At 36.5% G+C, this 25,023-nt stretch overlaps 3 protein-coding genes across 3 annotated transcripts in view; all 3 read right to left on the bottom strand.

Annotated features, from left to right (window-relative positions):
* Positions 1 to 6,602, bottom strand: part of LOC105445209 (cell adhesion molecule 3-like) — a 32,841-nt gene extending 26,239 nt beyond the window's left edge. The window contains exons 1-3 of the mRNA XM_030978295.1: positions 6,452 to 6,602; positions 5,619 to 5,927; positions 4,610 to 4,879 (exon numbers count right to left, since the gene is read on the bottom strand). Coding sequence (XP_030834155.1) covers positions 4,610 to 4,879; positions 5,619 to 5,927; positions 6,452 to 6,554 — 682 coding nt within the window. The 5' untranslated portion in view covers positions 6,555 to 6,602. The remainder of the gene's footprint in view (positions 1 to 4,609; positions 4,880 to 5,618; positions 5,928 to 6,451) is intronic.
* A 10,836-nt stretch (positions 6,603 to 17,438) lies between these two features.
* On the bottom strand, positions 17,439 to 19,082 carry LOC105445208 (proto-oncogene tyrosine-protein kinase LCK-like). The gene is made up of 3 exons (XM_030978999.1): positions 18,999 to 19,082; positions 18,410 to 18,509; positions 17,439 to 17,881 (listed from the first exon to the last, which is right to left on the bottom strand). The coding sequence occupies exons 1-3, from the start codon at positions 19,073 to 19,075 to the stop codon at positions 17,822 to 17,824; spliced, it is 237 nt and encodes a 78-aa protein (XP_030834859.1). The 5' UTR covers positions 19,076 to 19,082; the 3' UTR covers positions 17,439 to 17,821.
* A 2,366-nt stretch (positions 19,083 to 21,448) lies between these two features.
* On the bottom strand, positions 21,449 to 23,924 carry LOC115921504 (receptor-like kinase LIP2). Its single transcript, XM_030978998.1, has 4 exons — positions 23,823 to 23,924; positions 23,345 to 23,515; positions 22,601 to 22,705; positions 21,449 to 21,807 (listed from the first exon to the last, which is right to left on the bottom strand). Exons 1-4 carry the CDS (start codon positions 23,854 to 23,856, stop codon positions 21,617 to 21,619), a joined length of 501 nt encoding a protein of 166 aa, XP_030834858.1. The 5' UTR covers positions 23,857 to 23,924; the 3' UTR covers positions 21,449 to 21,616.
* Between the last annotated feature and the right edge of the window lie 1,099 nt (positions 23,925 to 25,023).

Genomic DNA, 25,023 nt, shown 5'->3' with positions numbered 1-25,023 from the left:
TTAATTTGGTTAGGATTATAATTATTTTCACGATACCTGTTGAATTCTTTTAGTAGGTCCATGGTTGAACAGAGGTAGCTTATCTTCGTTCTGATTTCATATATCAACTATTATAGGAGAATTGATGAATATAATCACCTGGTGGTCTGGTCTTCTGTCTCCTCAACATGATGAATTGAATGATGTTGATGATGACAGAAGCCACTAACAGGGTGGCTAAGACAGCAATAGCTGCAGAGGCCCCAGAACTCAGACCAGTTGGCACACAGGTACATAGTGTGCGATCTGGATGGTGAGCAATGTTTAATACAAGATCTAAAGACACAAGCTTCTAGATGAAATCATCAAACCTATGATTAGTTTTCTACAAATACTCAGTAGTTGTATCACACATGCTAACGGGTCGATTGCTCCAGATCCATTGCATACACTAGCCGAAATTATTGCTCCAACGCGCTGGACCCTGTATAAATGATCCTAATCCTTTCCCTAAACCTTACCTAAAATCCGATCGTCGTCCTAGTCCTTACCCTTACTCTTAACCTTACTTAAAACCAATTGCAAACCTTACCCTATAATTTTGACGAAAACAATAACAGGAGAAAAATGTCGCCGGAACAAATGTAAGATCACCATACCATTTATATAACATACAGGTATCTATAGATATATAATAATTTCAAGGACCAAATTTATTCCCAATAACTGTAAAAACAACATACAATGACAACCGCGTTTAAAGGTACTATGCCCAATTTGCAGGCTAACAAAATGAAAAGGTTATATTCCAACGGCATTTGAAAGTAAATACTAATTTAGAACTTCCCTTTAAAAAAAAGGGGGGTGCTTGAAAATGTCTTTAAGAGGAAAAAAACGACTATAATAGTTGTCAAATCGAATTAAGACTTAAGCTGTAGAGCCAGTAAAGTATAAGTTATAGTCTGATTTTCAGATCATTGTACCGAATGGTTGTACGTTTATGCTGCGCAAAGGTTCAATCAGTTTAATTTTGGCCATTACAAGAAGTGGATTATTGACAAATGCTCATGTACCCTCAACAGCTCTTTTTTTTATGTTTGTTATTACCAAGAAAGCAAAAAAAGTCAGTCAGTCACTCGATAGTGTCTGACAGTGAAGTCTAGCAAGTAAACGGGTTTCCTTGCATAATTTGAATATTAGGACACTGCTAACGTTTACATTTCACAGAGAGGACATACATGACATATACTCTTAACTCCTGCAAGTTCTACAGAAGTTGATGTTGGCTGCAAAAGGGACATACTGTAGTATCTTTAAGCCATACAAAATAAAACTACTAAAATAAAAACATTCTCACATTCTCATGGACAGCAACCCTGAATCTTTCTATAGTACTATATCTTTCAGATACTGAATAGAATAAATCATCGGGGGAATTCCCGATTTAATTCATTGCGATCAAAACAGAAACAAGTTTGTATGCGTATTCACCTATACTATGAAGCCTCGCTTCAACCATTGCATTAACAGGACTTTGGACTCTGGTCCGTGGTCACAAATACATTGTAGGTTAATATTTGCTGAAGTAACTAGGGAATAATAAACATTGCTTGGATGAATGCACATCCTTTGATATCGATTTTTCTGATATGATATTTTTATATCACATATAATAATTTATAATGGCATAGTTTTATTACAATGGCTCATTCATCAGGAGCTTAAAGTGATGAAATGCCTGTATTGTTAAGATTGTACAAAGAAGTTTATTAGAAATATTGTGACCGATACCTCCCTCTCTCTTTCTGAGGAGCTCATCTAGCAACGTACTGTAGTCTTTTATATTCAGATTCGGAAGAGACTTGTATTACTGTAAACGCTGTTATTTTCAGCATCAAATTTACTTCTTTATGTACACTGTTGGTCATGATATGGTGGAATAATTATTTTCATCCCAGTTTAGGGAAGGATTTTAATTTTTTTTTAATTTCTAATAGATCTAGATAATGGCATATATTCTCAGATTTTATTGAATATTAATTTGCCAGTGTTTGTTTCGCGTGACTGCTTAATCATATGTGTGCTACTATGCTAATCAGCTAGGGAACCTACGTCCTTAAATCATAATTAATTGACAGTATTGAGGATTAATGCCTCACAAAAGGACACTAATATAGCTTATGGACACGATTTTTATGCTGGGGCCTCACAGTAACGAGGCCATTGCTTAGCCCCTGAAGACTGTACGCGCAGTGTTTGCTTGCTAGGGTACGCGGCCGCCCCCCACAAATCCCCAAAACGTAGAAAATGCAATCAATTTTGAAAAATTCATTGCATTTTCCCCCGGCCCCAACAAGAAAAATTCCTCTGTAGGGCCATGCATTATAGTTCAAGGCATCAACTAGATGTGTGTTACTGCATGACGTTCATGTACACCTCACTCACAAACCATGCCTGCGTATGCACGCCATTGCCTACTCTTACAAGCACACCCGACTTTGAACTGACAAAGGGAAAACTGGAGAGAAAAAAACAAATCCTCAAATCATACGATTCATCAGCTACATGTATACAAATCTGTATTGTATTTGACGCGCTTAAGGCTTACCAAACACGACAAGTTTAAATTGGTAATCTCTATCACATGAAACCCTATACCATTCACTTTAATATGTAGTCCCATGGATGCACGTGCTTGTATTTTTTGAGTTGGGATATGATACTATAAAACAAAATACTTTTATTGTAAGTGCATCATGGTTCTAAATCTATATTCAAAAGTACAATGTAGGCAAGTCTGACAAACATGCTAATTATTTCAAGAATAAACGTGCATGTATAGACAGTAATTTAAGTAAAATTGGAAAAGTTTTTTTCAAAATTACGTTGAACTGGGCTGGTCTGTATATAGCCCTAAAAGAGCATTTAAAAAAAAAGGAAATGTAGATAATTTGTCATTAGGTCACCATACCAATTTCTCTCTTTCAATTTACATCAAGAAAAAAACACAAGAATATTCATGCATTTGGAGGTAAATTTTCAAATCCGAAATTGATTGAATGACAATTCCATATTCATTAAATCGTATTTGGTATGTAAACATATACTACTTCCTTGAAAATACTTTTCTAGTAATGGCCTCTACGTTATTACTATTAAAAGTGCATATTGTGAGAATGTAACTGTAAGCATTCTTACATTTAAATTCATAGCCTGCCATAAGGCTGCATGCACGCTATTGTTAAGGTGCCATGTACACGCTAGCAAGCTATTGCTCCTCTGCTTCTTGCATGATTGCACGCATATGTAATAGCAGTTATTGTTCATGCCCATTGACTGTGCCTAGTGTGTTTTGCACGCGCTATTGATAGTACCATCGCGTTAATCCGATTATCTCGTTATAAAACTTGGCACTGGGGGATTTGGAGCCTGGCACTGCAGGGATTACCTGGCAGCAGGTGGCAGGTAGGATAAGAGTTAAGGATCAAAATCGAATGTAACAGAACGGTACTGTTGAGGAGCTAAAACACATTTAAAACTTGTAAAAGTGCAGAGGAATCTGTTGAGATGTGGTTTGCTGAATAATTTTGAATTTGAGAAATTGAGAGAGATAGGTAAAGTCATAATTAGTCTCAAACTACAGAATTGATTTGATCCTACTAAAACACATCCTAACATTCCGCAGTATGATATATCACTCTTCGATTTGAACCAAGTGTTTAGGATTAAAAAAAAATCAAACCAAACAGCTTCCTCACCAACTACCTCAACCTCAACTCCCCCCCCCCCCCAACAACAAAAATAAATAAATAAATAAATAAATAAAAATCTCCCACAACATCTCTGTTCAATCTGAGGGCTACGCAGGAGTCACATTTTGATTCTTTGCAAACAATGGCTTCTAGTATTTGTAACATTTCTAATAGCTTTATCTAGAAATGAATCCCCTTCACAAACTTATCCATCTTAAGAGCAAAATGTTGTTTTCCTCAGAACATTTCCCAAAGTTATTTACATCCCATTGAAAAAATTAAAATGGTTAATTTGGGTCTCATAAACATTATTCAATGGTCAGATCGTCTGTTTGGAGCCAGAAGGGTATTAATTCATACACAATCAATACAGTGTTAATGCCCTTCTGGCTCTGAACAGACGATGTGACCATTAACCCATTGCTTACTGGAACCGGGTGGCCGCTGTATTAAACCTACGGCAATGAATAAATTCAGTAGTCAACGGGATAAGATATATTTTCATATTTGGATTGAAATAAATGGAGAGAAGACAATCAAATGTATGTTGTACGAATTACATTGCACGAAGATGATCTTGATATTTGTTTGCATATATAGTTATATACGATGTATGTACATGTTATACACCCATGCATATGATTGGTGTTGTAAAATTACAAATGTATTCTTCTATTTGATTTATGCAAACATTGGGATCTACGCATATGTACGGAGTACATGTATGCACATGTGGATCCTCTTTAAGATACGGTGATTACCTTTCCCCAAGAAACAATGATAGAAATAAAAGACGATAAATACACAGAAGCATAATAACCCAAACAAACAAAAACAAACTCTAATTTCACTGATGATATAAAAGAATAATGACTTACTGGTTGGGTCATATCTAGCCGGATCACTTGTTGTGTTTCCAAGATAATTCCCTGCTACGCAAGTGAACTCCGTATAGAGGTCGAATTCTGAACATGGAACCTCCACATCGTTGTCTCCCGTTGGAGATTGATGTATCAGAGTCCCATCGGAGTATATGTAGTAGTTCATTATGCTTGGAATAGGTTGGGTTGGATCAGCAATGTCACATGACACTGTGAGGTTTGGTTCAAGGAACTGGAATCCCACCCTTATATCAGTAGTAGGTGACCCTGAATTAAAGTGAACATGAACAATTCAAATATGCACTGATGGGACAACTGAACAATTTGATTTTTTTTTTGGGGGGGGGGGTTGATTTTTTAGAGCAACTGAGAAAAAGAAAAGCAAGTATAAATTTACCATATACAGGGATCAATCTTCTTTACATTAATACATGTAAGATGGATTAAAAAAAAAATCAACAATCACTTTAAGAATGACACTAAGAGATGCATACTTGAGCCAACAATGTATCTTCAGCTTGCAGCCTTTACAATGTCCATTGTAATCATCTAATTTATAGGGATATATTTTAGGATGGGGTGAAGGGGATTGCAGACTGAAAGAAATACCTAAAACTTGTACCCTCGTGTATTCAAGTTGAAATGACAACTAAAATATTCAAGGTACACAATCTTTTGCACGCCAATTGGCTATTACATATATGTATACGTACATGTACATGTGTATCAGGAGAAAAATAAAGTTTCCTAAATTGATGAATACTTCTAAGTTATCCTAAGAAGAGTTATCATCATCGTCTGTTTGGAGCCAGAAAGGCCTTTTCTCATATCATTTCACATCGAATGAACAGCCTTCTGACTGCAAACAGACAATACTGGTATGTAGAATTAATCGTTTCTATGAACTACTACCAACAATTTTGATATAGTTGATCTCTTTTGTTTTATAGCAAATTATTCTGTTCAGTACAAATGTTCAAATATGCAAAGGGGTAACCAAACTTACTTTGTATATTAAGAGTAGTTGTTTTTTCTCCATTGAGATCATATACTTGATGACCGCTGATGACACATTTCAATGTTTGACCAATGTTCTCACTAGTAGCTTGAAATGTGCAGACACTCCTTTTACTAGACAGACCTTCTCCAGCTGCAGGGTACGTTACATTTGTATCATCACAAGGTGAAGGCCCATCATCTAACATCCATGTGATTGTTTCATCTGGTCTACCTCCTAAAGCTTCACATATTGCTTCGAACACGTCAATGTTGCTCTCTGTTATAGTTTTTACCGATAGGTTCCGTATCGATTTGACTGCAAATCAAAATAATTGTTGTTGTAAAAGGTGATAGTACAAAATTACTGTCAGAAATACCATTACTCTAATTATTTCGTCTAATACTTTGTAATCGTCGCAATATGAATAAAGATTGTTATTATTATTATTATTATTATTATTATTATTATTATTATTATAACTATTTTTTTAATCAATTTTCCACAACATAATGTACAGTTAGATAAAAGAGGAACCGGACTTCATCGAGAAATCTGGGGTCATCTGTTTGTGTAATGATTTCATCAATTCATCTTATTATTATTATTTATTATCAATATCATTATAATTACTATTATTAATATCATTATCATTATTATCATTCTAGATACATTAATAAGTCTAAAAATGCAATTTAAAATAGATCCCTTCTTGACATCTACTGTCCATGGATCCTCTTTTTAGGTACTGGTAAACAATACTAACTTTAATGAAAAGCTACAAAGGCAGGAACTACATTAACATTCAGTAAAATAGACTGTTCAAACTTTCTATGACCCACCTTCTACTGTTAGTTCTGCACCATCAATGTTTCCTGTTCCTACAGGAAGTTCAACACATTTATACTGCCCTTCATCTTCTACCAGAGTATTAGTGATTGTCATAGTGGATGTACCCTCATTTTCTGATACACCAAAGTTGACATATTTTGGATGAGTAGAGGGATTTGTAACCGCTTTTCCATTAATGAAGATATTAACAATTGGAATCACTGAAAGGTCTTCCCATATAAAGGTATATGGCGCTGCTCCTCCAGTACAGGTGTAAACTGTGTCAGTACCTTGCTGTATTAAGGAAGGACCTGTCAGAGTCACAGATTGGCCGTTTGAGAATTTCGTGATCTGAAGAAATAAAGATAGGTAGTTGAATCAATCGTTACAAAAAAAGCGATCTAAAGCAGCAAACCAATTTCAAATGCTGGTTTAGAAAAGCAAGGAAGATTTCAAATGACTTTTGCTCCGTCTGAATTTTCGATTTTGAATTAATACCAGAATAGTCTCTGATTTATTTTTTTATTTGCGAAAATGGAACTTAGTAGCTACTTACTCGTGCATGGATAATGTGAGCTGATATTATTATTTTCACTTTATATAACGCTTCTTCTTGTTTTTGCTAACGTCATTACAACTTTGTTTCTAAAGAACTAATCTATGAATATGTTAATTTAATATAGAAGACGTTGGCTTTAAAAAATCCATTCATTTACAAAGAGTCCATTAAATTCTGTTTCTACCCTTCTTAAAAACTATACCGAGCGACCTTCGAACAGAAAAATAACAGATATCTTGCAGTAGTGTATTCTTCATCCATGTTCTATCCAATGGGAATGGTGCCTCCTGCATGAATGTTCCAATTTGAGCTAAGAATAATATTAATAAAACCTACTTTATTATGGACTGTATAATTTTTCCTAATCAAAATACACTACATAAGATATTACCATTTCATTAATTTAGTGTGAACATCCCTGCCCGCCTAAGGACATTCGGGCGTCTTGTTGCCCGAATGTGAGTTGCCAGTTATATTACCCGCATATTGGTATTTTACAAACTAATATCCTCAGAACTGCCAGCACCCCTCCCCCATCAATGTTATTATAGGTAATACCAAGTTTTGGTATGAGGACATGACTTTGGTTCAAATGAACATATTGGAAGCATATGCGATCCTACAATATTCAGTGATCGTTGTCGCGGTTGAAATCGTGTCTAAAGATGAAATTGTTAATCATAAAATCTTTACGTTGTATAGCTCCCTCTCAAGATCAAGATATTAATGTAGCTTTAAACAATGTTTCTTGACTAAAAATCGACCGTTTTGCTATATCCCCGTTTGGAAATTATATATTACAACTCCACATTCTGAGATTTTCATGCTCGCAGCTACCATTGGATGGCCGTATAGGCACTCTTTTAAATTGATCACAATTTACCGGTAGCACCGATATTTTTTTTTATATTCAATTGTTTTTCGAGAGCAGAAGTGTTTTAGGGGCTAAATTTTCTAGTGCGTATTATACATCCTCGTGGGCATCCAAATATATCAACATTCTAAAGAATCGCTATCCGCATAATTTTCTAAATTTGAAAAAACTTTGTATTACCTTTAACTAACTCTATTTATCTATATTATGATTTTAAGACACTGGAAGACTTTAGGAGAAAAACAAAACACCCATTTAATGACAAGTGTTTTCTCCTAAATACTGTTTTCTTCTGTTTTATTATAAGCATTTTAAGAGTATTTTTGCCCTTGCATGTAATGTGTTTACTGTAACCGCTTTCAGCACCATCTGGGTGTATAATGTTAGACTCAAATCCTCAATTTCTAAAATGATAATTCCCAAGCGGAGATTTATTATCTACATTAATATTCCCATGTGTGTATGCACAATACGTTACGAAAATGTAGAAGTGTTGTTGTCTTGTGAACAAGTCTCCTGACTGTGAACCGCAGGGTACAGGGTTCGAGTCCCCGCCGAAGTACTTATGTTCTTTGGCAAGACATTTATCTATATTTTGCGCATTTTCCCCCAGGTGAAGCAAATTGTTACCTAGCAGAAATTAAAACATTTAAATGATTGAGCGCTGTAATGGCAGCCGTGTTTAAGCCGGTGTAATAACAATGCTGCGCCGTGATATTGCATTGTGCCAGACATGATCGCTATGTCCCCCACGTACTATATATGCATGTGCAATAGTTTGTATTGTTTTGCAATAACGAAGACAACTTACCAGTATTAACAATCCGATGAAGTGCAAAATGGCTCTCATATGTTGGATATCCATTTTAGAACTGGACAGTCGACTTCTGTATTAATAATCAATTTCACGATTTGTTTGTTAGCTGGTTAAAGACGATCTATGTAAACGCAGTGTTCATGCATTCCTTAGCCTATAAAGCTAAAGGGGGAAGTCCAATACAATCAACAACAACCTACGTAATATGATTGCACGCGAGATATACAGAGTGAGTCAGAAAAAATGTCCCACTTTTTAAAAGTTGAATTGTTTGAAGTATGGATATTTAATCATGGGTTTCATGATATGTCTTGATAGAGTTAACCTCCCAGTACATTTAGGTACCATTTTCGTTTGAATCTCTGCATGCATGACTGAACATCAGACAATCTTTACAAGACTGCCAGATCTCACTTGCGCCAAGTTGCTGGGTGAGGAATAAACTAGTGTTTTGAACAAAGACAGCCAGACAGATAAAAACATACACACACCCACAGGCACACACACACGCACATACACACAATTGGGGTAAAAACTATTATTCCACCTTAATGACCAAAAGAGAACAAAACTGTAGATTAGTGCATTAAAGTTGTAGTATTTACAAGAATACCAGTCATGTTTATTTCTTCCACATCTAGGTGAAATTTTCTTTGATCAACATTTCTGTTTCTGTTTACAAATAATCTCGCCCTTTTTGTACTTTGGTTTTGAAATCAGCAATAGTGTAATCCTTGAATGCAGGGGTGGTGATCCCGGGGGGACGGGGGGGGGGACACGTCCCCCCTCAACTTTTTTTTTAGAGGGGATCGTCCCCCCCCCCTCAACATTTGAAAAAGTTCACACAACATTTTATAGCTCTGGAGGGCCCAAGAGTGCAGCGTTTAGACAAATAAAAATGCAAAAATCTTCTTACTCGGTAGCTACGCCCCCTTGCATAATATCCTTCAAGATGTACAAGTAAATACCGAGAAAATCGAAGTGTGAAAAAAGTATCTGCTTTTTTTCATACTATAGTTTTGCTAAGGAATGTAATTTTGTAATACAACAAAACTTCAAAAACCTTTGAGGGGGTAGTCACTTCCGTCACCTTCACCCCTCTTATTCACTGTGCTCCCTCGCACCTGCGTACTGATGGGGGGGGGGGCTTTGGGGGCAGTTCTCCCTAAATTAAATTCAAGCGGGGTTTATTTCTAATTCGATACCAGTGATTTACAAATGTTGTTGAAATGGCATGATTTTCCCCTGAGCTTCCGAGGGCTCTGCCCCCTGGCTGCTCATCTGACCCTAATTAAATGCCTAAAACCCCTGGGCTTCTGAGGGCTCCGCCCCTGGACCCCACTCCAATAAGTGACCTGCATGCCAGTGTCACAAATAAGGTATCAAAATATGCTCATCTGACCGTAATTAAGTGCCTAAATCCCCTGAGCTTGATGAGGCTCCGCCCCTTGACACCCGCCGGGGCTTTGCCCCTTGACCCCACGCCAATTTACGCTCCACTTTGCTTTGCTTTGCTCTACCTGATCGTAAATACTTTAACCCCCCCCCCCCCCACTTTGAAAAACGTTCGAAGGGCCTGCGTAACATGTAAGAGTGGTGGTGATGCGGATTTTTTTCTGCCCCCCCCCAAACGTTTTTGCTCATTACGCCACTGCTTCCTCGTCCCTCACATTTCGTCCCCCCCCCCCCCCGGTCATGAAAAGAAATCGCCGCACATGCTTGAATGTTTAACTCTGAAAAATATGAATGAAGTGTAGAAGGCATGATAGTATTTTTTTTTTTATATACCTGGATATTTTTGTTTACATGTCTGCGTTCTCACTTTTATTCTTTTCGTGAAGAAATCTTGAATCTTGAAGCTTTATTTTGTATTGGTGCTTGTAATTTTGTTTGCACTATTACAAGGTATTTCAGAATAACATTTTTTGTTATGTTATGGTTTATTCAATTTGTGATTTTGACATCTCAGCTACTCTGTTGAAATAAAAAACGAGCGTCTATTGCATTTTGTACACGGCGCATTTGCATAAAGTAAGCAACCGTACGCAACTGTAAGCAGCCATACGCCTGGCCTATGCAAGCGTACGCAACCCTACGCCTGTCAAACGCAAGCGTGCACGTATGTACGCCAATTGCATACGCGTAGGTACGCGGTGCCTACGCACAGGGTACGTAACCATACGCCATCGTACGCCAGCCTATGCATACCCTACGCAGGGATTACGCCGAAGCATAATTTTGTTCATGAATACGCAGCCTAACTGCGGCGTACTCGGTACGCCACACTACGCAACTCTACGCAGATCCGGTGTAAAAGGGGCTTATTTGTACTACATAGCAATATACAGGAATATATGGCTACCAGAGTACAGGAGATACAACTAAATCCAAAAACTGATATAAAAACAACGCTTCATAAACTCCAACTTGTCTAGTAGTTTCCAGATTACTAAGTGTCTAAGAATAACGAGCAACCAGGAGCTCTTTTTGGAGAGCAAGCAAAATGCATGTGCAAATGCCTGTGTGCTCATCGAGTAAATATGTTTAATTTTCAATTGACCTATTTTCATTAAAAACTAACACATATTTACATGTGATATAGTACAGACAGTTCAAAATCTAGAAATCATGAGCATTGTGTAAAAGGGGGTGTAGCATGATGAGACTACGTGTCTTTCTGGTAGCCTAACTCGGGCCAATCGGGTATGACTACAGACGACGCGACCGCAGCTTTCACATGCGTGCAACATATGCGAAACCGAAGCGTGAGGAGAAGTTCGGTCTGTTTCGCGAACGCTTGCGCGCGCTGACCGTTAATCAAGTCCATTCGTGTACGTGCAGTTGTCCAAAAGAAGTCATGGATGATGTTAACCACTATTTGCCATGCTACACCCCCTTTAACTCTTATCATGCCACAGTGCTAATCCCCATTGTGCCAAGCCCCGAGCCACGGAGTGCCAAGTTTATATTGAGATAATCTGATTAACGCGATGGTTCTATGAATAGCTAGTGCAAAACATAGCACAGACCAATGAGCATGAACAATAACTGCTACTACAAAAGTGTGCACGCACGCACATGGCAGCGTAGCAATAGCTTGCTCGCTTGTACAAAGCACTATAACGATAGTGTGCATGCACCCTCATGGCAGGCTATGAGTTAAGTTAATTTACACAAACTGTGAGCACCTGTAGAAAGATTGTTTTACCTTGTTGATTCAGGCGTCCAAATGAACAAAATAATTACACAGATACGATAACATAATAATGAGTACAGCGCATGGATTCATCTACTCACCCCCTCCCCTCCTTAAGCTGTAATAAAGCCCCACTGCACTATGTGTAGCTATACTTGCGCCCTTTATACAGCCAACAATACCTATGTTCCCCATGATGCCCTCTTTCTTATGTTAATTGAGAGCTGATTTGATGAGATAACCACCTGCCAGTGACCTTGCAGAGAGGTCTAATCCCTCCATGCCAAACTTAAAGGGATAGTTGAGTTCTGTTTCCAGACCGCAAATGCCTTCAAAGTGGATGGTTATTGCTGTTATTCTTATCTGCGACATTTCTAGTGCCCTTTTAGAAGCTAAAAGTGCTATGAAGGTAATTTTAGACCCCAAAATGTGTAAAATTTAGCCAATACGATCATACCAATTCAGTTCCACCTTCAAAATAATATTGTGACCGTTAATTAATTATTTAATTAAAAATAACAATACATGGGCCGGCTGGTTGTGCGTACTATAAGCAACGCGAAAATGCCAACAAAATAGCCAACATCGACATTGGCTGAAATACGACGTAAAAGGCGTTATTCCTTTTTTTCAACCGTTTTTTTTTTTAATTTGTCAAAATATCTAATATTTGTGGTGGTACACAAGTTTTAGAAATCGCTATTTTTCAACCTTCTCTGAACCGATTCTAATCAAACAAAGATGATTTTGTCATTTAAATATTATGTTCTTTCATATTTGACACTCAGTTGTTCATTATCTCACAACAAAATTATTTTGTGTAGCGCCCTCTGCAACAAACTCAACTATCCCTTTAATACTCGGACGCAAGCATTTTGAAACGCAACGGTACATCTGCAGTACACGATTTTTTTTGCTTGCCGGTATATCGACTATTTTCTGCCGCGATTCACCGCAAAGTCATTGCATTTCAAGTTTAAATGTATATGTCGGCACCGCACTACGGTCGCGCCACAATCGTTGAGCAGCACGCGACGACGCAACGCATCGCAATGCTAATATTGTGCATAACTTCTGGTACAGCAACACTTAGCCGTTTGTGATAGCAGTGGTTTACCAGCGGGGGTGGGGGGGGGGGTTCCTATGACAAGCAGAGTTTGGCAATATCAAGGGGAAGGAGAGATTAGAGAAGAAAAGTGTAAACATCTGGCAAAATCGAGAAGGAAGTAGGAGGAACCGGAAAGAAAAATAAACACCGGGAAGTCCGTGGACTGCCCCGGCGGAAAGGTAGTGTACCTACGCATACGCCACTGGATGGTGGGCAATGCAGTAAAAACACTCTAACCCATACCTAGGATTTTTGTTTCAAGTAAATGTTTCCTCTTTTCTCTTTCTTTTTGCATTTTAGCCGCCAAAGGGGAGGAGCACGGGCCTGTATTGAGATTGCATGAACAGATCACAGCAATTTATGTTTAAAATTCACATTAGCAAAAAAAACCAGGCTTTACGGGAGATATAATGTTATGTTGTGGACAGTCAATTGACTTTTCTACCGATGCTGTTGACGGTACATGCTGCAGCAGTAGGCTTACATTGTTTGATGACGTATTACGACTGAGGGCAATATAAAGCTACTTGTCCAATAACTGCAAATTTGCTTGAATGATGGAAGGAATGAAGGAATGAATATATAGGCCTAATCTTGGCAATGCCGATGCGGCTATCCCGTGTAAATAAGACAATTCTATTCAATTAAATTCAATCAAGGTTTATTAAATACATGAATGACAGTCATATACTGAATTGTACATGCTTTTACAGTGCAGGTAAAAAACAATGTAAGTATAAAATAATAACATGAGATCAGGAAAAATGGAATTAAATGTGTACAAGCATAATTCTAAATTATTAGATATGATGTTAAGCAACAGTATTTATGAATATATGAATACTTGGACTTCGATTCATCGGGTCATCGCGTCGGGTCGGGTCTATTTGTAAATAAAAGGGGCCTATTTTACAACATAACGCCGATATTTCGTAAATAAAGGGGCATGTTTCCTGAAATTTCTACCTGATAACAAGTATATTAATAATAATACAAATAATAGTGGGTTCTTGTATAGCCCTTACTTCTGTCAGACATGACACACCTGGCGCTCCACAATTACTACTCTGGCTTTAGCATGGCTGCCATTATGGCGCTCTAGCATTTCAAGGGATGTATTCCTAACCGGTACCCATTTATCTCACCTGGGTTGAGGGTGGCACATTGAGACAAATGTCTTGCAAAAGGTAATAAGAGCCGCGTCGGGACTCGTACCACGAACCATGGGATTGGCAGTCCAGGGCCTTATCCACTACACCACGAAACCACTTCTGTTGCAATAGAATGCAATACAAATATGTCATGTTTAAAAAAACTGAACAACCTTCCTCATTGCTCATCTCTCTCGCTCTCTCTCTCTCTCTCTCTCTCTCGCTCTCTCTCTCTCTCTCTTGTTCATTCCGTTTATAACTTTGTTATGTTCCTCCTCCCAATATGTTTATGCCTCTGACTGAGTTTCAATTGTTTTACTTTGTAGTGCAATAGGGTCAGGGGTATTACGGAAAAAAACATTTGCCTTACATCATAAAGTTCCCACATAATTACAATATGCCCTCATTGCTATTGTGGTTATGCTTATAATATGAACTACAGAAACCCTATTTGTTTTATTAGAAACCTTTATTATTTTTCGTGCATATTTTGTTATGGTCTTCATAAAACAGAAATGTAATATCAGTGAATCCATTTTGAAGGCAGATAAAAATGAAACTAATACTAAATAAACTGCTTTTATCACATTTATTTAACTGTATTTTTGCAATATTTACATTTGGTAGCAGCAATATTTCCTCGATGTAATCAATGTTATAAACCCTTTAGAAAATATTGTAGACTTTAAATAAGCCTAGTCATTAAAGGTATACACCAGTTTTGGAAACGCCCCCCCTCTCAAAAAGCTCTCATTACCAATCATATAAAAGAATATGTGTTGACTTATACGTGATGATACAAATTCTGCCGGTAAACAGCCTACTAATTGATATATTTGGTAAATTATTATATCTATCCGGACTGGATAGATATCGCGTAGTCCAATATACATTTTTATATGTACAGTGCTTGTAACTTTACCAAGACTCGGTCAAATTTCTTATCATTATGATGGTTCTAGAACCTTGCAGTACACTCTAATACTTATATGCTAGATGATCAACCTTTTCTGGTCGATTCCACAACGTTTATTTTACAATGCAATCGCATGATCAAACCTGGTCCATACCTTTGATATAACATCATGATCATTTGTCAAATTATCGTTAGTTTGATTTAAATCATCAGTGTCAAAGGTAAATTAAAGTGTAATATTTCTAGAATAATAGTGCCTCAAGGGCAATATCAAATACAATCAAATTTCTTTACCAAATAAGCTTATAAACAAGAATATGTTGATTTCCTTTAATCCATTGCAATAGTATGCTCACACTTATGGGTTCGCGATATAAATGAAGAATAGATATTATATAAAAAACATAGGGAGAATATATTTCATATACATGTATATTTTACTAAAGGCGTCATTAGAGGGACATTTGGAGTGAAACAATGATTCATTAAGTAGACATTGTCATTAGCAGGAAATTTTGGTGTCCTCTTAACGGGTTGTATGTTTTATTTCTCATAGAAGGCCCAATTTTGTTATATTTATCCCTCTCTTTATATGTAATATTACTAAAGGTGTCATTGGAGGGATATTTGGAGTGAAAAATTAGTCATTAAGTAGACATTGTGGTAAGGGTTAGGGTTAGGGTTAGGGTTAATGTATAATGTAGGGTATTATATATATATATACATATATATATATATATATATATATATGAAACCCTACATGTTGTATTAACAGGACACCTATATCTAACCCTAAATGGTACGTTAACCGGACATCATAAAAACTGGTATATTACCCTAACCTTAACCCTAACACAAACCCTAACCCTAAAGTCAAAACAATATAACTAATCAAACTAATGACTAGTGATTAGACCTTTTGATTCTAGGCAGGTCTATAAGTTTGCTCTGCCTGCAAACGTACGTAGAGGGCAGTAATTCTATTGTTCAATCGTTAACAAGACACAAAAATGTATAATAACATTGACCATGATAATAATAACCATGTCTACTTAATGACTTGTTTGTCACTACATATTTCCGTCTAATGACGCTGTAAGATGAATATACAGTATAAGGCTACTTACTTCACATTTCAAATCATACAAATCAATAGAACATTAATCTTACAAACATCAAATTTAACTTACAGATATCACTCAACTTTTAAAAGTGTACTTACTTCATTGAGGTAAATCATCTTTTCGTTTTGTTTCTTTACTTTTCTTCCTGCTATTTTGTTTTCGTTTTCTTTTCTCTGATTTCGCTTTCAAACAAATGTTTCAATACAGATTCTCTTTTATTTTTTTACAATTTGTTTGCGTTGTAAAATAACTTAATGTACACTCCAGAATGATATGGTCAGAAATAAATTAGACTGGCAGTTACTTTATATTTTTAGTAAGTGCTAAGATTTGTATGAAAACACGTTGAATATGTAACACACTATACTCATTCTGTATGAAGAGAATGTGCAAATAAAGAAATAGGTGAATAATTCACACGAAACCTATTGACAAGTAGGCGACATTTTACCATCTTCAAACATTGGCATGACCTTAGCACATTTACTGTAAAATAGACCTTAACACATACCCTTCATATTTATAATTAACGCAAAATACACCTTCATACATGCACATGACTATACAAACACTGTTGCTCATGAAGTTTTGAATATATTTTATTACGTGTTTCCATGAAAAGATTGTAACAGTATATTTGTTTCTTGATAAATTCTCATAACTGTATTGATGGATCTTTATGAACCTTTAGATTAATCAATAAAGTTCTAAGAAGATATAAACTGTATCTATCAAGAATAAATGATACTATCACAATTATCTCATGAAAATAGGTAAGAAATGTTATTCCAACTGTGTAGGCATGATAAATATACATATGGGGTAAGGCCAGCTCAGCCTATGGCATCGCGAGGCTACTTAGTTTAAATCAAGAGTTAAAGTATAATGATAATAAATGTCTTGATTTTAAAGGAATATGCATTGCAGCCCGGTGGCTTAATTATAAAATATTTTTGCAAAAGTATTTACATGATAAATAATACACTAAGAAGAATCATAAAAACACATAAAAACAATCTATATCCAGTTGTAAAGCACTCATGAATGTAGTATATACAGGTGAGTCTACTATTAAAAGGGGAAAGAAAGGTAGAAGAGAAACAGAGGGAAAGAGAAGGATAGAGAGGGAAATGAGAGAGAGAGTGGGTGATGAACAGGAAGAAGAAAGAGGGTAGGTGGTCATCCACTTACAATACTATGAAATAACACAAACATTAACAAACGTAGCAAGGTGAATTAGAAGTAAGTTTTACACAGTATATACACACAACATAACCGACAAAAAAATCATGAGAATATGCTGTTGAATGTTTGAGATCGGCCGCTATAACCTTGATATTCACAAATTTCGTGTCTTCTAGAATATTTCGACCTCTTGACAGTGTAAACTTAACTTTTTAAAGTAACTTTTTTACACATTTTTACCAAATGATCTTAAAAATACAATTTTTTTCAAACAGACGTATACTTGATGCAAGATTCATACAAGTATTTGCGATCTAGTCTGATTCAGCATTCTTGGCTAAGTTTAACACAAGTTATTCCTTCTAAAGTCCCTATACTTATCCAACCAACGTACGGTTTACAAGATGTAGATGCGTTGTAGTACCGCTGCACATCCGAACACGGCTTAATTTCACATGTCGAGTGTAGACGCATACAATCCTTCATCCAAGTCATTGAGAGACAGATAATTCTGTGAAAATCAAAAGTAATTAAGATAATAATGATAATAATAACAGCATCTATATTCACCTCAGGAGACAATCATTGGAAGTACAAAGTAGTATTACGACATGAGATTTAGCCCAGCTGTTTTTAGGCGTTGAAAGCATTCAAGGAATAAACTCCAAGTATCACACTAACCCTCACTCTGTCAATTTTATGTTGAAAATAAGAAAGGAATTTCCCCTTTTTTTTCTTTCTTCAGAATTCTATTTAAATTTGAAAATATGAAGAAGAGAAACTTATATGATCATATATGAATATGAAACACACAAATATGTACGGTAGGATATAGTAAATGAATAAACTAAATGACGTAATAAATCATTCCATAAGGAAAAGAAGCTCCAAAGATCACTATTGGTTAAGGGTTAAGGTTATTTTCACGATTCCTTTAGAACTGAGGTTAATGCACTAACGGAATTGTAAAAATTGATATGTAATAAGGAAACTTAATTCTGCATTATACATGTTAGAAGGTAATTTGAGTCAATCTTACATGAGTCTTTTCTAGAATCCTTTCCAAACTCTTGAGGATATGATCAAAGTTACTCCGATTTGTAGCTTCCTTCTCCCAAGAACCAGTCATGACCGTATACCTGAAAGATACGAAACATACGATCCTTATCTAATAGAAATCTAATAGAACTACCGAATTGAATCTAATACAAATACAAATACAAAATTCCGACAAATCTAAAGTTCATGAGCAACAGCAGTTTTATCACTATTGTTTCATTATTTTATGTACGCACCCAGTCCGAATCATTTTACTACACCTTATTGTTTTATTATCATTCTATCAATTTCTGTCTTTGTCTTTCCCTATGTTATTCTTTGTTTTTCTTTTATGACCTTCTCTTATATTATTCATTGTTTTTATCATTCTATCATTTTCTCTGTTGAGTGTTTAGACGTATTATTTTCAGCTTCAGAATCATATTCTTAGGAAAGATTGCAAAATCAAGTGTAATCGTGTTTCTTGTTTTTTGGAAACATCATCATGACATCTAGGAAATACAAAAAAGCATCGAGTGAGTCAAATTATGACGTTTACAGAACAATTCGCATGAAAGAGTAATATTTACACTTCTTGTCCACAATGGCGAGGGCGTGGCATCTGATAACCATTGGCAACCTCCGTTTGAACAGTGTCAAAGGTCATTTTAGGGTATGGCCTTGCACCTTTAAGAAGCGAAGAAAAATAACACTGAAAACGTTTCTTTTCCAAAATACGAAAATGTGACATCCAAAGCTATGGAGAAAATTTAAATTATATCGCAAATATTATTGGTGGGTCTTATAGAGGGGAATAAGTGGCTTGAATTCTTCATCTTTAAAATGCTTCGAACTAGTATTAAACATGGTCTATTTTAATTATTTAAGTGCAAAGGTTTATTTCACTTTTCTTCATAACACCATATGATACACGTGAAGTGAAGGGGTCTTGGTATGGTGTCTAATTCTCTTGACTCTAAATCCGAGGTTCAAGGGTTCGAATCCCAACTCGACACTTACTTCCTTTGGCAAAACATTAATCCATATTCACCACTTTCCACCCACTCCACCAACCTGGCAAGGGTAATAATAATGGGAGGGCACTGATGAAGAACAGCTGTAACGCTTATAAGGCTTCCTATGTGAATGACTTTAGGGTCTTTACGATGGTACACAAAATTATATGTGATATTAACATTAATTTGTTCACCTAATGTCACAATTTCCCACAAGACGATACCAAAAGACCAGATATCTGCTTCTGTTGATGGGTCGCCAGTAACCATGGTTTCAGGCGAACTCCATCTTGTTGGTTTCTGAGATGTTGGAAAGTACAAAGAATGCTAAAAATCGTGTTAACTTTAAAGTTTAAAAGATGGAGAATTAGCGTCTTTCTTTGCATTTTTTTTTTATTCATTTTCATTAAACAATGGGTTAATACAAATCGTGAGTAACACCTGATGGCTGAACTGTTCATAATTTACACACGGCTTTGAATATTTATATTATAAGCAAATAACTACCGTTGGTGAAGGTGATGGGACAAACTATCACTTCCGAGGCGATCTGGAAGTAGCTATTTTCCGAAGCGAAGCTGAGGAATATAGCGTATACATTCAGATCGCCGAGGAAGTGATAGTTTGCCATCGTCTGAAACCAAAAGGTGATTATTTGCTTTATATTCAACATCGGAAACATTTCACTTCTTCCGTCATTTTAGAGCAACAAGTCATCAATTAACATCTAGCAAACGGTGTACGAAACGTACAGTGTATGCAGTATGGTGGTGTGACCATAGTTCGCGCGTGACAAAAGTTCGCGTACTAACACTAAAAGCGCTTGAAGCCAGAGGAGAGCAATACGCAGCGTATACAATTAAAGTGCATTGCACTGTGTAGATACTACTTCTATATTCAGTGAAAGTGCGTTGCACTGTGTAGATAGTACTACTATCTACACATTAGAACGAACTTTTCTTCTCCCATCAATGAAGGGCGAACTATCTTTCATCACGCGATTTATTTTTTACCAATCGTAGAGCAAGAGCACCGTTTGCTAGCTGTTAATTGATGACTTGTTGATCTGAAATGACGGAAGAAGTGAAATGTTTCCGATATGGAATATAAAGCAAATAATCACCTTTTGGTTTCGGGCGATGGCAAACTATCACTTCCTCGGCGATCTGAATGTATACGCTATCTTTCATCAGCTTCGCTCCGGAAAGATAGCTACATCCAAATCGCCTCGGAAGTAATAGTTTGTTCCATCACCTTCACCAACGGTAGTTATTTGCTTAATATTGCAAATGGCAAAACTATTCAAACACCACGGTCAATCAAATTAATGATTAAGTAGTTTAAGGGGAATTGAATAAACGTCATAAATCATAAACAAATATTCCATGGTCGCGATTTCCTAGTTTAAATTTGTTAGATATATTTCTTTTGAGAAAAAAATGTAGTCCTCATTATTGTATACGTGCCATATCTATGCTGATGATATATCATTAAATGTCAGCGATAATACTCACACCTCTGGCGCTAAATAGTGATGAAGATAGTCCATAATCTGATAGCTTGCATTGCTTTCTACCGCCTAGTAACACATTGTGAGCGCAGACAGTTCCATGGACGATCTTAGTACGAAAAAAAAAATTGAATAACCATAACAATAGTAGTAATAACAAATAAATAAATACATAAAAAACGATAATCTGGATGTCTCACCCTAGCTCATCATCACCATCTTCCAACTATACTCGCTTCCTTATCTCCTATTCTTCCACTTTCTACTTCTACTATTCTCAGTCTCATCCTCCTCGCACTTATCGTCGACCTCAACGTTCTTACTATCAACCCCCCCCCCCCCCCCCCCCCCCCACGGTCTCCTCTTCTCCGCTTTTCTAACATTCTTCATGCCATATACTCTTCGGTAACCTCGTCATCGATAACTCGATCCTATTGCGGCTTTCTCAATTGCTCCTTATTGTTCTCCTATTGTGTTTTTTTTTTTTAAATCTACAGGTTACCTTCATTGATTCAAGAAACTGTATCTCTCTGACGTATTTCCTAGCAAAGTTTAGTGGACTACTTTCATCTATGCAGCTCCTTTTCACCCATGCTTCCATTTTCCCATATTTTTCTCTCCTATCCCCTCCCATCGGTTCCCCTTTTCTTTAGTACCTTCTCTCTTATTGCAAGTCATTAAATCAGGTTACCTTCTTCGATGCAAGATACTGCATCCCTTTTGCGATTTGCCAAGCCAGGTTGAGTAGACTAGCTTCATCGATACGAACCCTCTTTGGTTTGAGATTGCTGTATGTGGGCTGGGATTGCACCCCTGTGGTCTGTAGATGGGTAAGTAGGGTACCCCCACAGATGAACTCATACATAATGCTACCTGCATCGTGGGGAATTCGTTAATTGAAAACAAAAATTAATGAAACTGACCGTAACATTATTGTAACGAACCAGTTCGCCACAATTGTAGTTATCTTGCAGAAAACGTAGAGGGCGCAGTAAGCTTTTGGGGCGTAAGGGCTCAGAGCGCGATTACGGACGCACCATGCATAAAGCAGCTCTCGGAGACTATAAATAGTGGTGTTGTGCGGGGAATTCGTTACTTCGACGCTGGCTCTCGTCGTTGTCAGATAGCGAACTCTCCGCTCCGCTCCAATGGAGCTAAAATAAGGAAAAGGATTGGAAACGAGAATGGAGTTCCTACAAAAGGCAATTCCTGCCTTTACTACTTGTTGAGATTTATCAAGGTAATCGGTGTCGGTGTTAAAAAAACCGCTCGCGTTAGTCAGGATGGCAAACTTTTCGTCGGATGACGGTGATAGAGGCAAGGGACAGGCCAGCCCTCCAGCATCCAGGACCCGTTCTAGGATGGAGGGCCGTAACATTATGTTTCATCAGACATCATGTTACAGTATAGGAAAATATCTTGCTTAATCTTTTAAATACTTTCCACTGTCTGTTATTCCAAGGTCCTCTTGTTTTACTGGTTCAATCGTTTTGGGTTCCGCGAAGCCTACTCAAATTGCTATGTACTTTCAGGGTTGCTAGAATCGATAAACTGAACTTTTGTCCTCCGAATTATCTGGAAAAGACGCTCATATTCCTAATAATATGTATAGAATTAAGCAGACCAAAACAAAACTTTTTGTAATTGCGAGAGGAGATGTTTTTACCTTGTTCTTGACAATATCCGAGGCACTTGACAACATTCGGTTGATCCGGTAGCTCAGAAAGGACCTTCACAGCTTCAAGAACGTTATTTGATTTGGTCACTTGATCTAAGGGAAGATACATCCTACATATAACTACCACATTTGCTTTCAATTTCGAAGGGAGTAGTGGGTTAAAGTCATTGCAGAACAAGTTAATCATTCATTTGTTATTAAGATCGAGTGAAAAACAGTGTAGACAAGTGAATACAATATATTTTTACTGCTACCTTGTTTGGCGTTCAACAATAAGGGATAGAGCAACGTCGATCTGGCGCTACTCAGCGGCTGCCGGGCTCACAATCAATTGGGCAAAAAGAATTTCCATTTTCGGTTTATCTTAATAAAATATGGAGTGGACTTTAAAAGATTATTATTATTATTTTATATTATTATTATATACAAATATATATTTATCAATTGAAAACCTAAATATGAATAAATATATATATATTTATTCATATATACACACATATATAAACATACATACATGGTGTACTTTTAAACCGATGTGTTACTTTGTACGCTTGTTTTGGTCCTACTGAAATAAAACTTTCTAGAAAGCTGAGAGCATCTCTGCTTATCAATAATAACACAACATCTGGTAAAGTTCCAAGTTATTTTAGGCTACATTGATATTTATTAAAGCGATTTGCCTGTCGGTCTTTTAAAATCATTTTTTATAGGGAGTTGTTGGCAAAACCCCACCTGGAATCTGCCTTATACCGACGTCTACTTGACTTTGATTCGAGCGGAGTTCTCCCTTCCATACCCCACCGAAGTCACCCCGTCCAATCGAACCGAGTCTGGTGAAGAACGTCAGGTTTTCAGGAGCAATGATGGGAGAGTGGGATGGACCGAGTTTGAGAGATGTGTATGCTATAAAAACATAAATAAATATTATAACGAGGCTTCTAATACTTGAATGATTAAACACGTATAATATTTCCCTGAATACTTTTCGCACATTCGGGGAACTGGGCTAAAGCCAGAGTAATATAGTACTGTGTAGGCGCTTTGAGCATCCCCTGGATAAAAACGTGCGTTCCTATGGTTATGAGAGCTTTTTCTATGTTTGTTTTAGTATCTTTGCTTATTTTTGTTAATTGTTGATTATTTGAATTTATGTTTTTCTTTGTAGCATTCTTCATTATAAACACTGTGATGACTTTACACATTTTCTCACCTCTATCTCCGTTCTGAATCATCTCAAACGCCATGTTGTCGTTTGCCTCATGAGATACATTTCTTCCTTTTCTGTGAAAAACAAATAGTGAGATGTTTCTTAATAAGGCATTTATATTGATAGTGTACTGTTTATTGTACAGCGCCATCTCATAGCCATCTCACAGTACTAATTTCCAAATAGTCGTAATCATCAGAGCAGTTTTGCTCGGTGTATGTGTTATAGTACATAGCTAATCATTTTCATTTGAAAGTTGTAATAGAAGTACAAACTCGAGTTTCACTTTATTTTTTAACATATTTAACATGTAAACACATAATAAATGATATCATCTATACATTTGGTGGTTTCTCATATTTCACTACATCCGAATATTGGTGTATGTGTGTGCGTGTGTGTGATGGTGGTGGGTGTTTGAATATATACCTGTGTGTACTGATGTGCACATTTGAGTCCTCGATTAAAACCAGAAATGTGTAGGTGTGTCAATGCGTGAGCGTGGGCGCCCACCCATACGCACTCATGTGTTTGTGTGATCGATATCAATATATACTGATCAATATTACGAACTGCTATGTACTAACCTTGAATTGGTTTTCTGTGACTCTTTAAAACATGTAAAAAGAAACAAAAAATGAAGAAGCAAATATAGAAATCTTGATAAATTTTCTACGCACAAAAGAGGTATATGGCACATTTATCAACAAGGAAGTAAACTTTAGTCTCAAGTAGATATGCATAATCCTGAGGTATTGATATGGTATGGGTCAATACATTCAGGAGATGATAGACGTTACGATAATCAAGAAAAAAAAAACTTCGCTATCAATTTTCAGTATCATGTTCAATACTAAGTCAATGAAGAGTAAATACAAACATATAACGTGAACCGGCTTTATACACTTACAAGCTATCAGTTTCGTCAGCTTGCTCAGGATATTCTGATAATTATTAGTTTATCATTGATGATTAAATTCCTCATACATTTTATAATCAGAATTTACTTCGTCGAATGTGTATGTGAACAGCCAAGAAACTGCCTTAAAAATCCTCCATATATATATATATATATATATATATATATATATAGTAGAATCAAATCATTACATTTCTATTCATGTTCATGAGAAAGTAATGCAGTAGCTATGACTATTACGCACCTCATTTTTTTTCCGAATGATATTCTGTGAAAGTATAAACA

Source organism: Strongylocentrotus purpuratus, unplaced genomic scaffold, assembly GCF_000002235.5.
Source record: "Strongylocentrotus purpuratus isolate Spur 01 unplaced genomic scaffold, Spur_5.0 spur5_scaffold_1, whole genome shotgun sequence".
Taxonomy (NCBI): domain Eukaryota; kingdom Metazoa; phylum Echinodermata; class Echinoidea; order Camarodonta; family Strongylocentrotidae; genus Strongylocentrotus; species Strongylocentrotus purpuratus.
The sequence above is the reverse complement of the archived record's forward strand: the minus strand, read 5'-3'. Positions and strand labels throughout refer to the sequence as shown.

Coding starts and splice junctions, on each gene's coding strand:
- LOC115921504 (XM_030978998.1), bottom strand. CDS start 23,856: ATGGCGTTTGAGATGATTCAGAACGGAGATAGAG. Junction 23,516..23,822: donor GATTCAGAACGGAGATAGAG/GTGAGAAAATGT, acceptor ATGTTTTTATAG/CATACACATCTCTCAAACTC. Junction 22,706..23,344: donor CGGTATAAGGCAGATTCCAG/GTGGGGTTTTGC, acceptor ATCTTCCCTTAG/ATCAAGTGACCAAATCAAAT.
- LOC105445208 (XM_030978999.1), bottom strand. CDS start 19,075: ATGACCTTTGACACTGTTCAAACGGAGGTTGCCAATGGTTATCAGATG. Junction 18,510..18,998: donor CGCCATTGTGGACAAGAAGT/GTAAATATTACT, acceptor CGTATCTTTCAG/GTATACGGTCATGACTGGTT. Junction 17,882..18,409: donor GGATTCTAGAAAAGACTCAT/GTAAGATTGACT, acceptor TGATTTTCACAG/AATTATCTGTCTCTCAATGA.